The sequence below is a fragment of the Salvelinus fontinalis genome, chromosome 2 (assembly GCF_029448725.1).
Source record: "Salvelinus fontinalis isolate EN_2023a chromosome 2, ASM2944872v1, whole genome shotgun sequence".
In the NCBI taxonomy this organism is placed as follows: Eukaryota; Metazoa; Chordata; class Actinopteri; order Salmoniformes; family Salmonidae; genus Salvelinus; species Salvelinus fontinalis.
This window is the reverse complement of record NC_074666.1, coordinates 13,992,488-14,010,034: the sequence shown is the minus strand read 5'-3', so window position 1 is coordinate 14,010,034 and position 17,547 is coordinate 13,992,488. Positions and strand designations below refer to the sequence as shown.

The 17,547-nt window shown below is 51.9% G+C and overlaps 1 protein-coding gene across 6 annotated transcripts in view; it reads left to right on the top strand.

The window, feature by feature from the left end:
• The window catches only part of LOC129812607 (probable E3 ubiquitin-protein ligase HERC1), a 116,510-nt gene that overhangs the window by 76,988 nt on the left and 21,975 nt on the right, over positions 1-17,547 (top strand). For all 6 annotated transcript variants that reach the window (XM_055864339.1, XM_055864331.1, XM_055864321.1 and 3 more), the window contains 14 exons: positions 4,230-4,344; positions 4,638-4,769; positions 4,958-5,059; positions 5,338-5,511; positions 6,904-7,203; positions 7,498-7,563; positions 8,041-8,166; positions 8,323-8,461; positions 8,540-8,721; positions 9,915-10,070; positions 14,154-14,276; positions 14,374-14,476; positions 14,831-15,000; positions 15,287-15,425. In XM_055864339.1, coding sequence (XP_055720314.1) covers positions 4,230-4,344; positions 4,638-4,769; positions 4,958-5,059; positions 5,338-5,511; positions 6,904-7,203; positions 7,498-7,563; positions 8,041-8,166; positions 8,323-8,461; positions 8,540-8,721; positions 9,915-10,070; positions 14,154-14,276; positions 14,374-14,476; positions 14,831-15,000; positions 15,287-15,425 — 2,027 coding nt within the window. The remainder of the gene's footprint in view (positions 1-4,229; positions 4,345-4,637; positions 4,770-4,957; positions 5,060-5,337; positions 5,512-6,903; positions 7,204-7,497; positions 7,564-8,040; positions 8,167-8,322; positions 8,462-8,539; positions 8,722-9,914; positions 10,071-14,153; positions 14,277-14,373; positions 14,477-14,830; positions 15,001-15,286; positions 15,426-17,547) is intronic.

Below are 17,547 nucleotides of genomic sequence, written 5' to 3'. Positions count from 1 at the left end.
GGAGAGTGTGAGTACCAGGGAATAAGGGGAGAGTGTGAGTACCAGGGAATAAGGGGAGAGTGTGAGTACCAGGGAATAAGGGGAGAGTGTGAGTACCAGGGAATAAGGGGAGAGTGTGAGTACCAGGGAATAAGGGGAGAGTGTGAGTACCAGGGAATAAGGGGAGAGTGTGAGTACCAGGGAATAAGGGGAGAGTGTGAGTATCAGGGAATAAGGGGAGTGTGAGTACCAGGGAATAAGGGGAGTGTGAGTACCAGGGAATAAGGGGAGAGTGTGAGTACCAGGGAATAAGGGGAGTGTGAGTACCAGGGAATACGGGGAGAGTGTGAGTACCAGGGAATAAGGGGAGTGTGATTACCAGGGAATATTGGAGAGTGTGTGAGTACCAGGGAATAAGGGAGAGTGTGAGTACCAGGGAATACGGGGAGAGTGTGTGAGTACCAGGGAATAAGGGGAGAGTGTGTGAGTACCAGGGAATAAGGGGAGAGTGTGAGTACCAGGGAATAAGGGGAGAGTGTGTGAGTACTAGGTAATAAGGGGAGAGAGTGTGAGTACCAGGGAATAAGGGATAGTGTGAGCACCAAGGAATGAGGGAGAGTGTGAGTACCAGGGAATATGGGAGAGTGTGCGAGTACCAGGGAATAAGGGGAGAGTGTGAGTGCTAGGGAATAAGGGGAGAGTGTGTGAGTACCAGAGAATAAGGGGAGAGTGTGAGTACCAGGGAATACGGGGAGAGTGTGAGTGCTAGGGAATAAGGGGAGAGTGTGAGTGCCAGGGAATAAGGGGAGAGTGTGAGTGCCAGGGAATAAGGGGTGAGTGTGAGTACCAGGGAATAAGGGGAGAGTGTGAGTACCAGGGAATAAGGGGAGAGTGTGTGAGTACTAGGTAATAAGGGGAGAGTGTGTGTGAGTACTATGTAATAAGGGGAGAGAGTGTGAGTACCAGGGAATGAGGGAGAGTGTGAGTACCAGGGAATATGGGAGAGTGTGCGAGTACCAGGGAATAAGGGGAGAGTGTGAGTGCTAGGGAATAAGGGGAGAGTGTGTGAGTACTAGGTAATAAGGGGAGAGTGTGTGTGAGTACTATGTAATAAGGGGAGAGTGTGTGAGTACCAGGGAATAAGGGGAGAGTGTGAGTACCAGGGAATAAGGGGAGAGTGTGTGAGTACTAGGTAATAAGGGGAGAGAGTGTGAGTACCAGGGAATAAGGGAGAGTGTGAGCACCAGGGAATGAGGGAGAGTGTGAGTACCAGGGAATATGGGAGAGTGTGCGAGTACCAGGGAATAAGGGGAGAGTGTGAGTGCTGGGGAATAAGGGGAGAGTGTGTGAGTACCAGGGAATAAGGGCAGAGTGTGAGTACCAGGGAATACGGGGAGAGTGTGAGTGCTAGGGAATAAGGGGAGAGTGTGAGTGCCAGGGAATAAGGGGTGAGTGTGAGTACCAGGGAATAAGGGGAGAGTGTGAGTACCAGGGAATAAGGGGAGAGTGTGTGAGTACCAGGGAATACGGGGAGAGTGTGTGAGTACCAGGGAATAAGGGGAGAGTGTGTGAGTACCAGGGAATAAGGGGAGAGTGTGTGAGTACCAGGGAATAAGGGGAGAGTGTGAGTACCAGGGAATAAGGGGAGAGTGTGAGTACCAGGGAATAAGGGGAGAGTGTGAGTACCAGGGAATAAGGGGAGAGTGTGAGTACCAGGGAATAAAGGGAGAGTGTGAGTACCAGGGAATAAGGGGAGAGTGTGAGTACCAGGGAATAAGGGGAGAGTGTGAGTATCAGGGAATAAGGGGAGTGTGAGTACCAGGGAATAAGGGGAGAGTGTGAGTACCAGGGAATAAGGGGAGAGTGTGAGTACCAGGGAATAAGGGGAGTGTGTGAGTACCAGGGAATAAGGGGAGTGTGATTACCAGGGAATATTGGAGAGTGTGTGAGTACCAGGGAATAAGGGAGAGTGTGAGTACCAGGGAATAAGGGAGAGTGTGAGTACCAGGGAATAAGGGGAGAGTGTGAGTACCAGGGAATAAGGGGAGAGTGTGTGAGTACTAGGTAATAAGGGGAGAGAGTGTGAGTACCAGGGAATGAGGGAGAGTGTGAGCACCAGGGAATGAGGGAGAGTGTGAGTACCAGGGAATATGGGAGAGTGTGCGAGTACCAGGGAATAAGGGGAGAGTGTGAGTGCTAGGGAATAAGGGGAGAGTGTGTGAGTACCAGGGAATAAGGGGAGAGTGTGAGTACCAGGGAATACGGGGAGAGTGTGAGTACCAGGGAATACGGGGAGAGTGTGAGTGCTAGGGAATAAGGGGAGAGTGTGAGTACCAGGGAATAAGGGGAGAGTGTGTGAGTACTAGGTAGTAAGGGGAGAGTGTGTGTGAGTACTATGTAATAAGAGGAGAGAGTGTGAGTACCAGGGAATGAGGGAGAGTGTGAGTACCAGGGAATATGGGAGAGTGTGCGAGTACCAGGGAATAAGGGGAGAGTGTGAGTGCTAGGGAATAAGGGGAGAGTGTGTGAGTACTAGGTAATAAGGGGAGAGTGTGTGTGAGTACTATGTAATAAGGGGAGAGAGTGTGAGTACCAGGGAATGAGGGAGAGTGTGAGTACCAGGGAATATGGGAGAGTGTGCGAGTACCAGGGAATAAGGGGAGAGTGTGAGTGCTAAGGAATAAGGGGAGAGTGTGTGAGTACCAGGGAATAAGTGGAGAGTGTGAGTACCAGGGAATAAGTGGAGAGTGTGAGTACCAGGGAATACGGGGAGAGTGTGAGTGCTAGGGAATAAGGGGAGAGTGTGAGTGCCAGGGAATAAGGGGTGAGTGTGAGTACCAGGGAATAAGGGGAGAGTGTGAGTACCAGGGAATAAGGGGAGAGTGTGTGAGTACCAGGGAATAAGGGGAGAGTGTGTGAGTACCAGGGAATAAGGGGAGAGTGTGTGAGTACCAGGGAATAAGGGGAGAGTGTGTGAGTACCAGGGAATAAGGGGAGAGTGTGAGTACCAGGGAATAAGGGGAGAGTGTGAGTACCAGGGAATAAGGGGAGAGTGTGAGTACCAGGGAATAAGGGGAGAGTGTGAGCACCAGGGAATAAGGGGAGAGTGTGTGAGTACTAGGTAATAAGGGGAGAGAGTGTGAGTACCAGGGAATAAGGGAGAGTGTGAGCACCAGGGAATGAGGGAGAGTGTGAGTACCAGGGAATATGGGAGAGTGTGCGAGTACCAGGGAATAAGGGGAGAGTGTGTGAGTACCAGGGAATAAGGGGAGAGTGTGAGTACCAGGGAATAAGGGGAGAGTGTGTGAGTACTAGGTAATAAGGGGAGAGAGTGTGAGTACCAGGGAATAAGGGAGAGTGTGAGCACCAGGGAATGAGGGAGAGTGTGAGTACCAGGGAATATGGGAGAGTGTGCGAGTACCAGGGAATAAGGGGAGAGTGTGAGTGCTAGGGAATAAGGGGAGAGTGTGTGAGTACCAGGGAATAAGGGGAGAGTGTGAGCACCAGGGAATGAGGGAGAGTGTGAGTACCAGGGAATATGGGAGAGTGTGCGAGTACCAGGGAATAAGGGGAGAGTGTGAGTGCTAGGGAATAAGGGGAGAGTGTGTGAGTACCAGGGAATAAGGGGAGAGTGTGAGTACCAGGGAATACGGGGAGAGTGTGAGTGCAAGGGAATAAGGGGAGAGTGTGAGTACCAGGGAATAAGGGGAGAGTGTGAGTACCAGGGAATAAGGGGAGAGTGTGAGTGCCAGGGAATAAGGGGAGAGTGTGAGTACCAGGGAATAAGGGGAGAGTGTGAGTACCAGGGAATACGGGGAGAGTGTGAGTGCTAGGGAATAAGGGGAGAGTGTGAGTACCAGGGAATACGGGGAGAGTGTGAGTACCAGGGAATACGGGGAGAGTGTGAGTACCAGGGAATAAGGGGAGAGTGTGAGTACCAGGGAATAAGGGGAGAGAGTGTGAGTACCAGGGAATAAGGGGAGAGAGTGTGAGTACCAGGGAATAAGGGGAGAGAGTGTGAGTACCAGGGAATAAGGGGAGAGAGTGTGAGTACCAGGGAATAAAGGGAGAGAGTGTGAGTACCAGGGAATAAGGAGAGAGTGTGAGCTGTGTACACTGAGTAATTAGTACATTATTAGCTATATTTGACGGTGACAATGCACATTGATCAACATTTCTGTATGTGGGTCAACTGTAGTCCCTGTAGACATTAGATTTAGTTATTCCCTATATTTCCTCTGTCTTTATAGAGGGAGCCAGAATGGTCTTCTGAATGTGTGGACTCTGCCACAGGGGGGCACTAATGTGTCAGCTCCTAAGTTCCTGGGCAGCTCATCCAGTCAGGAGAACAACGGTTGCATCACGGTCAGTACAGTACAGTGTGTTTCTGTAGCGATCAGTTATGACTGAGATAAGCGGCTTCGGTTATGTCTCCTTTCTTCCCCCGTTTCCTCTGACACCTAAATGGGAAGTAGAATATTGTTCAGTTGTCTTTGTGGAGGAACAGAAATTCATCATTTTCTATTATTCTATTATTTTTCTTCTTCTTATCCTTTTTGGATTCTTCTAATAACTAATGACAACTGTAGTTGTCAATTCAATTCCAGTTACTCTTTTATTCACTGTGTCCTGATTTATGTGGCGTTTGGCCTCCCTAGCGTGGCAGTGCCAAGTGTGTGTTCAGACTGAGTGGTCACATCACAGCGGTGAAGACCCTGTCGTTCTGCCCCAGTGGTCTGGCCCTGGTGTCTGGAGGTATAGGAGGACTACTCAACATCTGGTCTCTACAGGTGAGAGCTGTAGCATGACGGACTACACTACTAATAATGCACTGTGTTGCATATCCGGTTTTATCATAGTAAAGATGATCTTAAAGATAAGCTAATAGAGTTAGCCAAACTCCTTATCAATACAACTGTCCTCTGTCTATTATCAGTGCCGTGTGTTCTAATCTTATGCCGGTTCCCCCCTCCTACAGGATGGTTCCATCCTACAGACAGTGGTGACAGGCCTAGGCTCAGTGGTCAGTACCACCTGGATACCAAATGTAGGGGTGGCTGCCTGCTCCGTGAGGTCAAAGGTTAGTTCAGTATGCCTTTCATTGCACTAGGCCTCAGGCTCTATCTCTTAACGATCTGTCCTCGTCTGTTCTCGTCTCCCCCTTCATCTCCACTGCTTGGAACAGACTTGACAGGTGTAAACAGTATGGTGGGAGATCATCATTAGGCTGTCTTTCACTTGGTCACTTCTTTCAGATCAGTGCAGTTGAAAGAGAGGGGAGGAGATGAGAGGACAGCTTTTTAGACTGAGAAAGAGACCTAATGAACCGGGTCTGATGTCTGACCTCCCCTCCAACAGGATGCTCTGCTGATCCGCTGTACGTCAGACTGGATCTCCCAGAACCATGTGTTGGCATCCTGCCGCACCGTCCTCAGAACACAGGGCATTCTGGGTCTGAACCGTGCACCCTGCATGGCCGTCTTCCTGGAGAGACTTCCCACACTGCTTCAGGAACAGTACAGCTACGAGAGGGTTGGTACATTTACATTTAAGTCATTTAGCAGACGCTCTTATCCAGAGCGACTTACAAATTGGAAAGTTCATACATATTCATCCTGGTCCCCCCGTGGGAATTGAACCCTGGTCCCCCCGTGGGAATTGAACCCACAACCCTGGCGTTGCAAGCGCCATGCTCTACCAACTGAGCCACACAGGACCAGTACAGCAGTATAGTTAGTTAGTTAGTTATCTACTTAGTTAGTTAGTTAGTTTGGCCCCAGCATGACCGTCTTCCTGGAGAGACTTCTCACACTGCTTCAGGAGGTTGCTTGGATTTACATTTCTACACATACTCTGTAGAGGCTCGCCTAACAGCTTGTGACTTGTGATTTCGGTGCATTCCTGAGGTTGTAACTTTATGCAAGCGCCTTTCTGCAATTTTCTGCAAGTTTTACTACAGGGAACGCTTGGTGGATATAATCCAGCCTTCGCTAGTGCTGCTGAACTCAACAAACTGTCACGGAAGGCCAATTTACAGACAAATGTCCCGTCTCTCTGCAAGGTTATTGAGCCCAAAGGAACATCGGCTAATACAGTAGTTTTCCACCTCATTGGATCTTGAGGATTAATTAGTGTGTCTGTGTGTGGGGTGTCTGTCTGTGTGTGGGGTGTCTGTCTGTGTGTGGGGTGTCTGTCTGTGTGTGGGGTGTCTGTCTCTGTGTGTGGGGTCTCTTTCTGTGTGTGTGGGCTCTATGTCTGTGTGTGGGGGGTCTCTGTCTGTGTGAGTGGGGTCTGTCTGTGTGTGTGTGTGTGTGGGGTGTCTGTCTGTCTGTGCATGTGGGGTGTCTGTCTCTGTGTGTGTGGGGTGTCTGTGTGTGTGGGGTGTCTGTCTGTCTGTGTGTGTGTGTGGGGTATCTGTCTGTCTGCATTTGTGGGGTGTCTGTCTGTGTGTGTGGGGTGTCTGTCTGTCTGTGTGTGTGTGGGGTGTCTGTCTGTGTGTGTGGGGTGTCTGTCTGTCTCTGTGTGTGGGGTGTCTGTCTGTCTGTGTGTGTGGGGTGTCTGTCTGTCTCTGTGTGTGGGGTGTCTGTCTGTCTGTGTGTGTGGGGTGTCTGTCTGTCTCTGTGTGTGGGGTGTCTGTCTGTCTGTGTGTGTGGGGTGTCTGTCTGTCTCTGTGTGTGGGGTGTCTGTCTGTCTGTGTGGGGTGTCTGTCTGTCTGTGTGGGGTGTCTGTCTGTCTGTGTGTGTGGGGTGTCTGTCTGTCTGTGTGTGTGGGGTGTCTGTCTGTCTGTGTGTGTGGGGTGTCTGTCTGTCTCTGTGTGTGGGGTGTCTGTCTGTCTCTGTGTGTGGGGTGTCTGTCTGTGTGTGGCGTGTCTGTCTGTGTGTGGGGTGTCTGCGTCTCTCTCTCTCTCTCGCGCTCTCTCTCTAGAGTCACGTGACAGCGGGCGACCAGTTGGTCCACAGTGCCTTCCTCCAGAGTCTGGCCTCTCTGACCGTCGGTCTTTCCCTGGAACAGTACCTGTGTCGGCCCTACCGACCCCCCCACCACCACCCTGCCAGCCTCAGCCTCGACCACACACACTCCTGCCCCATGGAGTGGAGCTGGCTCCAAACCTTCTCCACCACTGTGAAGAGCGCAGAGGCCATCGCCAGGGGAACAGCATTCCCAGAATCCTTCACTGTCCCAGAGTTCCAGCAGGCAGGAGCCACAGAACTCAGCAAGCCCCTGGTGAGCAGAAAGTAGAAGCTTCTTGTAGCTTCCTCAGACTAGGATGGTGTCTGAAATATGACACCCTATTCCCTATTTCTATGTATTATTAGTTTTATTTGTTCATCTTTCCATTTACTGTGATGTATGGCAGCTCACACAGTTTGTTGATGCACTCTCTTCACTTCGCTTCAATTCACTTCTTCTCATCGCTTCTCTTCTTGACTTCTCTTCTTCACTTCTTCTTCGCTTCTCTTCTTCACTTCTTCTTCTCTTTGCTTCACTTCTCTTCTTTTCTTCTCTCCTCTTTCTCAGGACAATAGTAAGTGGAGCTTCATGATGGACGAACAACTCATGTCCTGGGCCACCACCAGACCCGAGGTAAGATTTCTGTCTCTAATACCATATCTGCATCACAAATGGCACCCTATTCCCTATATAGTGCACTACTATTGACCAGGGCCTACATAGGGCTCAGGTCAAAAGAAGTCCACTATATTGGGAATAGGGTGCCATTTCTGATGCAGGCCATATCTCCTGAGGTAAGATTTCTGTCTGTAAAACCATATATCCTATTCTCTTAATGTCATTACTGTATCACTTGACATACCCTCAGCAGCCCACTCCCTGGGCCAGCCTCATGACACAGCTCCATCACTTCATGTTCAGATAGCTGTATCACTAGCGATGCCCACTGTTCCCATAAAGATATCCTGTCTGTTATTATTCATTTTGAAGGTGTAAATCATGCTGTCTTGCCAACTGTTTTGGTCATTGTTAGAAAGACGAGACAAAGCGATCAGACTACTTTTAGCTACTTTAACAGGCTTTCCCACCTCCTCTTACCGTATTTGACAGGACTGGCAGCAGGGAGGGAAGAGTCAGGTATTTCTGTGGGGCAACGGGCGTCACGGACAGCTGGCAGACGCAGGGACCAACCTGATGGTGCCTACTATCGCCCCGTCTCTGTCCCAGACACATCAGGTAGAGTTCATAACCTACTAATACACCAGGGTCACGTTCATTACAGCACACGTAGTGAGCATTTCTGATTAGGCAGCTGCAGATAGTACTTAGACTTCTTACATTTTGAGGCCAAAGAGTCTCTGTTGTTGACCTGTGATGCTCTACTCTTTGCAGGTTGTGTGTGGGCAGAACTGTACATTCCTGGTACAGGCTAACGGTACGGTGCTGGCTGTAGGAGAGGGTAGCTATGGGAGACTGGGCCAGGGCAACTCTGATGACCTATATACCCCCACAGTCATCTCAGCCTTACAAGGTAACATCTTTATCTCAGGTTGATCTTTAACCTTGGACACCTTTGACCCCTCTGTCCCCCTTGTTGATCCCCCCCCAGGCTACGTGGTGACCCAGCTGGTGACCTCTTGCGGTTCTGACGGCCACTCCCTGGCCCTGACGGAGACGGGGGAGGTGTTCAGCTGGGGTGACGGGGACTATGGGAAGCTGGGACATGGGAACAGTGAGAGACAGAGACGACCCAAACAGGTGGAGGCTCTGCAGGGAGAGGAGGTGGTGCAGGTAGGACTGGAGATGAGGCTCTGCAGGGAGAGGAGGTGGTGCAGGTAGGACTGGAGATGAGGCTCTGCAGGGAGAGGAGGTGGTGTAGATAGGACTGGAGATGAGGCTCTGCAGGGAGAGGAGGTGGTGCAGGTAGGACTGGAGATGAGGCTCTGCAGGGAGAGGAGGTGGTGTATGTAGGACTGGAGATGAGGCTCTGCAGGGAGAGGAGGTGGTGCAGGTAGGACTGGAGATGAGGCTCTGCAGGGAGAGGAGGTGGTGTAGATAGGACTGGAGATGAGGCTCTGCAGGGAGAGGAGGTGGTGCAGGTATGACTGGAGATGAGGCTCTGCAGGGAGAGGAGGTGGTGCAGGTAGGACTGGAGATGAGGCTCTGCAGGGAGAGGAGGTGGTGCAGGTAGGACTGGAGATGAGGCTCTGCAGGGAGAGGAGGTGGTGCAGGTAGGACTGGAGATAAGGTTCTGCAGGGAGAGGAGGTGGTGCAGGTAGGACTGGAGATGAGGCTCTGCAGGGAGAGGAGGTGGTGCAGGTAGGACTGGAGATGAGGCTCTGCAGGGAGAGGAGGTGGTGTAGGTAGGACTGGAGATGAGGTTCTGCTGGGAGAGGAGGTGGTGCAGGTAGGACTGGAGATGAGGCTCTGCAGGGAGAGGAGATGGTGCAGGTAGGACTGGAGATGAGGCTCTGCAGGGAGAGGAGGTGGTGTAGGTAGGACTGGAGATGAGGCTCTGCAGGGAGAGGAGGTGGTGCAGGTAGGACTGGAGATGAGGCTCTGCAGGGAGAGGAGGTGGTGCAGGTAGGACTGGAGATAAGGTTCTGCAGGGAGAGGAGGTGGTGCAGGTAGGACTGGAGATGAGGCTCTGCAGGGAGAGGAGGTGGTGCAGGTAGGACTGGAGATGAGGCTCTGCAGGGAGAGGAGGTGGTATAGGTAGGACTGGAGATGAGGTTCTGCTGGGAGAGGAGGTGGTGTAGGTAGGACTGGAGATGAGGCTCTGCAGGTCACACCTAACATTACTGGGAAGTTAAATGACATTATTTGAATACCTCTTACTGTAGATTGCATACCCTTCGTTGTAATTACATTAGATGTATAATGCTTAATTCTAAGTGGTAGGCCAGCATGGAAACATTGTCTTGGTTTCATTTACCCTGAATAGTTTCTCTGTCTCTGTCATTCATCATTCCTTCACACAACAGTTGGCGTGTGGGTTCAAACACTCAGCCGTGATTACAGCAGACGGGAAGCTGTTCACCTTCGGTAGTGGAGACTCTGGTCGTCTGGGTCAAAGATCAACGTCCAACAAGATGCTGCCAGAGAGAGTCACGGCACTGGAGGGATATCACATTGGCCAGGTAAGATCCGTCATATCAGACGTACTAAACCGTATTAGCACACTACATGGTTGCCATTGCACTCAGGCCAGGTCCATCAACAACCAGACTGCTGCGCAGGCCCACTAACAACAGAGCGAAAGCACCTTAATAACAGAAATATAGGGATACTTAAAACATCAACTTAACAAGACAGGTAACGTCCATCGTATCAGACAGGTAACGTCCATCGTATCGGACAGGTAACGCCCATCGTATCGGACAGGTAACGCCCATCGTATCGGACAGGTAACGTCCATCGTATCGGACAGGTAACGTCCATCGTATCGGACAGGTAACGTCCATCGTATCGGACAGGTAACGTCCATCGTATCGGACAGGTAACGTCCATCGTATCGGACAGGTGACGTCCATCGTATCGGACAGGTAACGTCCATCGTATCGGACAGGTGACGTCCATCGTATCGGACAGGTGACGTCCATCGTATCGGACAGGTGACGTCCATCGTATCGGACAGGTGACGTCCATCGTATCGGACAGGTGACGTCCATCGTATCGGACAGGTGACGTCCATCGTATCGGACAGGTGACGTCCATCGTATCGGACAGGTGACGTCATCGTATCGGACAGGTGACGTCCATCGTATCGGACAGGTGACGTCCATCGTATCGGACAGGTGACGTCCATCGTATCGGACAGGTGACGTCCATCGTATCGGACAGGTGACGTCCATCGTATCGGACAGGCGACGTCCATCGTATCGGACAGGCGACGTCCATCGTATCGGACAGGCGACGTCCATCGTATCGGACAGGCGACGTCCATCGTATCGGACAGGCGACGTCCATCGTATCGGACAGGCGACGTCCATCGTATCGGACAGGCGACGTCCATCGTATCGGACAGGCGACGTCCATCGTATCGGACAGGCGACGTCCATCGTATCGGACAGGCGACGTCCATCGTATCGGACAGGCGACGTCCATCGTATCGGACAGGTGACGTCCATCGTATCGGACAGGTGACGTCCATCGTATCGGACAGGTGACGTCCATCGTATCGGACAGGTGACGTCCATCGTATCGGACAGGTGACGTCCATCGTATCGGACAGGCGACGTCCATCGTATCGGACAGGCGACGTCCATCGTATCGGACAGGCGACGTCCATCGTATCGGACAGGCGACGTCCATCGTATCGGACAGGCGACGTCCATCGTATCGGACAGGCGGTAACGTCCATCGTGACGGACAGGCGGTAACGTCCATCGTGACGGACAGGCGGTAACGTCCATCGTATCGGACAGGTGTAACGTCCATCGTATCGGACAGGTGTAACGTCCATCGTATCGGACAGGTGTAACGTCCATCGTATCGGACAGGTAACGTCCATCGTATGGGACAGGTAACGTCCATCGTATCGGACAGGTAACGTCCATCGTATCGGACAGGTAACGTCCATCGTATCGGACAGGCGGTAACGTCCATCGTATCGGACAGGCGGTAACGTCCATCGTGACGGACAGGCGGTAACGACCATCGTGTCGGACAGGCGGTAACGACCATCGTGTCGGACAGGCGGTAACGTCCATCGTGTCGGACAGGCGGTAACGTCCATCGTGTCGGACAGGCGGTAACGACCATCGTGTCGGACAGGCGGTAACGACCATCGTGGCGGACAGGCGGTAACGACCATCGTGGCGGACAGGCGGTAACGACCATCGTGTCGGACAGGCGGTAACGACCATCGTGTCGGACAGGCGGTAACGACCATCGTGTCGGACAGGCGGTAACGTCCATCGTGATTTTCTGTCCTGTGATCTGTGATGGCCAATGCTGCCTATAGGAGCAAAATGTTTTAAAGCAGGGGTCTCAGTCAGGGCTGGTGTATTAAAGCAGGGGGTCTCAGTCTGGTCTGGTGTATTAAAGCAGGGGGTCTCAGTCAGGGCTGGTGTATTAAAGCAGGGGGTCTCAGTCAGGGCTGGTGTATTAAAGCAGGGGGTCTCAGTCAGGGCTGGTGTATTAAAGCAGGGGTCTCAGTCAGGGCTGGTGTATTAAAGCAGGGGTCTCAGTCAGGGCTGGTGTATTAAAGCAGGGGTCTCAGTCAGGGCTGGTGTATTAAAGCAGGGGGTCTCAGTCAGGGCTGGTGTATTAAAGCAGTGGGTCTCAGTCAGGGCTGGTGTATTAAAGCAGGGGGTCTCAGTCAGGGCTGGTGTATTAAAGCAGGGGGTCTCAGTCAGGGCTGGTGTATTAAAGCAGGGGTCTCAGTCAGGGCTGGTGTATTAAAGCAGGGGTCTCAGTCTGGTCTGGTGTATTAAAGCAGGGGGTCTCAGTCAGGGCTGGTGTATTAAAGCAGGGGGTCTCAGTCAGGGCTGGTGTATTAAAGCAGGGGGTCTCAGGGCTGGTGTATTAAAGCAGGGGGTCTCAGGGCTGGTGTATTAAAGCAGGGGTCTCAGTCAGGGCTGGTGTATTAAAGCAGGGGTCTCAGGGCTGGTGTATTAAAGCAGGGGTCTCAGTCAGGGCTGGTGTATTAAAACAGGGGTCTCAGTCAGGGCTGGTGTATTAAAGCAGGGGTCTCAGGGCTGGTGTATTTAAGCAGGGGGTCTCAGTCAGGGCTGGTGTATTAAAGCAGGGGGTCTCAGTCAGGGCTGGTGTATTAAAGCAGGGGTCTCAGTCAGGGCTGGTGTATTAAAGCAGAGGTCTCAGTCAGGGCTGGTGTATTAAAGCAGGGGTCTCAGTCAGGGCTGGTATATTAAAGCAGGGGGTCTCAGTCAGGGCTGGTGTATTAAAGCAGGGGTCTCAGGGCTGGTGTATTAAAGCAGGGGGTCTCAGGGCTGGTGTATTAAAGCTCTGGTCTCAGTCAGGGCTGGTGTATTAAAACAGGGGTCTCAGTCAGGGCTGGTGTATTAAAGCAGGGGGTCTCAGGGCTTGTGTATTAAAACAGGGGTCTCAGTCAGGGCTGGTGTATTAAAGCAGGGGGTCTCAGGGCTGGTGTATTAAAGCAGGGGTCTCAGTCAGGGCTGGTATATTAAAGCAGGGGTCTCAGTCTGGTCTGGTGTATTAAAGCAGGGGTCTCAGTCAGGGCTGGTGTATTAAAGCAGGGGTCTCAGTCAGGGCTGGTATATTAAAGCAGGGGGTCTCAGGGCTGGTGTATTAAAGCAGGGGTCTCAGTCAGGGCTGGTGTATTAAAGCAGGGGTCTCAGTCAGGGCTGGTTTATTAAAGCAGGGGTCTCAGTCTGGTCTGGTGTATTAAAGCAGGGGTTCTCAGTCAGGGCTGGTATATTAAAGCAGGGGGTCTCAGTCAGGGCTGGTGTATTAAAGCAGGGGGTCTCAGTCAGGGCTGGTGTATTAAAGCAGGGGGTCTCAGTCAGGGCTGGTGTATTAAAGCAGGGGTCTCAGTCAGGGCTGGTGTATTAAAGCAGGGGTCTCAGTCAGGGCTGGTGTATTAAAGCAGGGGTCTCAGTCAGGGCTGGTGTATTAAAGCAGGGGTCTCAGTCAGGGCTGGTGTATTAAAGCAGGGGTCTCAGTCAGGGCTGGTATATTAAAGCAGGGGTCTCAGTCAGGGCTGGTGTATTAAAGCAGGGGGTCTCAGTCAGGGCTGGTGTATTAAAGCAGGGGGTCTCAGTCAGGGCTGGTGTATTAAAGCAGGGGGTCTCAGTCAGGGCTGGTGTATTAAAGCAGGGGGTCTCAGTCAGGGCTGGTGTATTAAAGCAGGGGTCTCAGGGCTGGTGTATTAAAGCAGGGGTCTCAGTCAGGCCTGGTGTATTAAAGCAGGGGTCTCAGTCAGGGCTTGTGTATGCATGCTGCAGAAGTCTTGCTGGTGACATGCAATTTCCCCTCGTAGGATAATATATATATATTTTTTACCTTTATTTAATTAGGCAAGTCAGTTAAGAACAAATTCTTATTTACGATGACGACCTAAACCGGCCAAACCCGGACGACGGTGGGACAATTTTGCGCCGCCCTATGGGACTCCCAATCAAGGCCGGATGTGATACAGCTTGGAATCGAACCAGGGACTGTAGTGACGCCTCTTGCACGGAGATTGCAGTGTCTTAGACCACCATGTGTTGACCATGTCTTTCTCCCATTGTGACTAGGTGTCCTGTGGTATCAACCACACCCTGGTGCTGTCCTCCGATGGGATGAGTGTCTGGTCCTTTGGTGACGGGGACTATGGGAAGCTGGGGACCGGTCCCTGCACTGTGAAGTCTTATCCTCAGGTAGGCTACAGTGTTCCTTTCACATGTCAACAACCTTAACTTCCACAATAGTAGACATGCTTATTATTCATCTTTTTCATTATTCTTTACTTTGCAGAAAGTGGAGCAACTGTGTAACAAGGGAATCAAGATGGTTGGCTGTGGGACACAGTTTTCTGTTGTCCTGGCTAAAGATGGACATGTTTACACCTTTGGACAAGGTAATGAATGTAGTTTATCATGTGAAGCTACACAGCAGACTCGACTACAGTAGTAGGTTAACTTGTTGTTTTTTAATGGACCACTAGCTTTGCTTTTTTTGTGGAGACACAGCAGCTACATAGTAATATGTGGCAGTTCCCCCACCTATTGTAATACATCCGTGTCAAAGTGGTCTCATGTGCATTGATTTTGTGGTGCTTGAGCTAGATAAAAAAAAATATGACAGTACTTTAAGACCTATTTCAAGCTGTCTTGTCCTTCCTTCCTTCCTTCCTTCCTTCCTTCCTTCCTTCCTTCCTTCCTTCCTTCCTTCCTTCCTTCCTTCCTTCCTTCCTTCCTTCCTCTCCCCTCAGAGCGGTTGATCGGCCTGCCAGACTCTCTGTTGAAGAACCACAACCGTCCCCAGGTGGTGCCAGCCCTGGAGGGGGTGTTTGTAGAGGACATAGCTGTGGGCTGTGAGCACGTCCTGGTGTTGTCTTCTACCGGAGATGTCTATGCCTGGGGCTGCAACTGTGAGGGACAGGTAGGAACACATCTTCACTACTCCACCACAGTATTAGATGAGTTCTTCATTCATCTTTCCTCAATTCCTTGCATCCTCTCTCCTCGCCTCTGAGAGTATGGAGCTGAGAGTATTGAGCTTGGACCTTTTCCTCCAATGAGGAGGAGGTGACTAGATAAGATGTGAGGAATCACTGAAAGACTGAGATGGAGCCTAAGAGTAGTGGCGATGTATAGAGTTGCCCTCTCATTCAGAATGTGACTTTCCACGGAAATCAGTCTTTGTTTTGTGTTGATCTGTCTTGTAGCTTGGCCTGGGTCACTCCAGCCCAGTGAAGGAGCCCACCCTGGTGACAGGCCTACAGGGAAACAACATCAAACAGATCTCTGCTGGTCGCTGCCACAGCTCAGCCTGGACCACACCCTCACCCTCTGTCAAAGCCTCAGGTAAACACACAGCTCAGCCTGGACCACACCCTCACCCTCTGTCAAAGCCTCAGGTAAACACACAGCTCAGCCTGGACCACACCCTCACCCTCTGTCAAAGCCTCAGGTAAACACACAGCTCACCCTCTGTCAAAGCCTCAGGTAAACACACAGCTCAGCCTGGACCACACCCTCACCCTCTGTCAAAGCCTCAGGTAAACACACAGCTCACCCTCTGTCAAAGCCTCAGGTAAACACACAGCTCAGCCTGGACCACACCCTCACCCTCTGTCAAAGCCTCAGGTAAACACACAGCTCAGCCTGGACCACACCCTCACCCTCTGTCAAAGCCTCAGGTAAACACACAGCTCACCCTCTTTCAAAGCCTCAGGTAAACACACAGCTCAGCCTGGACCACACCCTCACCCTCTGTCAAAGCCTCAGGTAAACACACAGCTCACCCTCTGTCAAAGCCTCAGGTAAACACACAGCTCAGCCTGGACCACACCCTCACCCTCTGTCAAAGCCTCAGGTAAATACACAGCTCAGCCTGGACCTCACCCTCACCCTCTGTCAAAGCCTCAGGTAAATACACAGCTCAGCCTGGACCACACCCTCACCCTCTGTCAAAGCCTCAGGTAAACACACAGCTCAGCCTGGACCACACCCTCACCCTCTGTCAAAGCCTCAGGTAAATACACAGCTCAGCCTGGACCTCACCCTCACCCTCTGTCAAAGCCTCAGGTAAACACACAGCTCAGCCTGGACCTCACCCTCACCCTCTGTCAAAGCCTCAGGTAAATACACAGCTCAGCCTGGACCTCACCCTCACCCTCTGTCAAAGCCTCAGGTAAACACACAGCTCAGCCTGGACCTCACCCTCACCCTCTGTCAAAGCCTCAGGTAAACACACAGCTCAGCCTGGACCTCACCCTCTGTCAAAGCCTCAGGTAAACACACAGCTCAGCCTGGACCACACCCTCTGTCAAAGCCTCAGGTAAACACACAGCTCAGCCTGGACCACACCCTCTGTCAAAGCCTCAGGTAAATACACAGCTCAGCCTGGACCACACCCTCACCCTCTGTCAAAGCCTCAGGTAAATACACAGCTCAGCCTGGACCACACCCTCACCCTCTGTCAAAGCCTCAGGTAAATACACAGCTCAGCCTGGACCTCACCCTCACCCTCTGTCAAAGCCTCAGGTAAATACACAGCTCAGCCTGGACCTCACCCTCTGTCAAAGCCTCAGGTAAATACACAGCTCAGCCTGGACCACACCCTCACCCTCTGTCAAAGCCTCAGGTAAACACACAGCTCAGCCTGGACCTCACCCTCACCCTCTGTCAAAGCCTCAGGTAAACACACAGCTCAGCCTCGACCACACCCTCACCCTCTGTCAAAGCCTCAGGTAAATACACAGCTCAGCCTGGACCTCACCCTCTGTCAAAGCCTCAGGTAAATACACAGCTCAGCCTGGACCTCACCCTCACCCTCTGTCAAAGCCTCAGGTAAATACACAGCTCAGCCTGGACCTCACCCTCACCCTCTGTCAAAGCCTCAGGTAAACACACAGCTCAGCCTGGACCTCACCCTCTGTCAAAGCCTCAGGTAAATACACAGCTCAGCCTGGACCACACCCTCACCCTCTGTCAAAGCCTCAGGTAAATACACAGCTCAGCCTGGACCACACCCTCACCCTCTGTCAAAGCCTCAGGTAAATACACAGCTCAGCCTGGACCTCACCCTCACCCTCTGTCAAAGCCTCAGGTAAACACACAGCTCAGCCTGGACCTCACCCTCTGTCAAAGCCTCAGGTAAATACACAGCTCAGCCTGGACCACACCCTCACCCTCTGTCAAAGCCTCAGGTAAACACACAGCTCAGCCTGGACCACACCCTCACCCTCTGTCAAAGCCTCAGGTAAATACACAGCTCAGCCTGGACCACACCCTCACCCTCTGTCAAAGCCTCAGGTAAACACACAGCTCAGCCTGGACCTCACCCTCACCCTCTGTCAAAGCCTCAGGTAAACACACAGCTCAGCCTGGACCTCACCCTCACCCTCTGTCAAAGCCTCAGGTAAATACACAGCTCAGCCTGGACCTCACCCTCACCCTCTGTCAAAGCCTCAGGTAAACACAC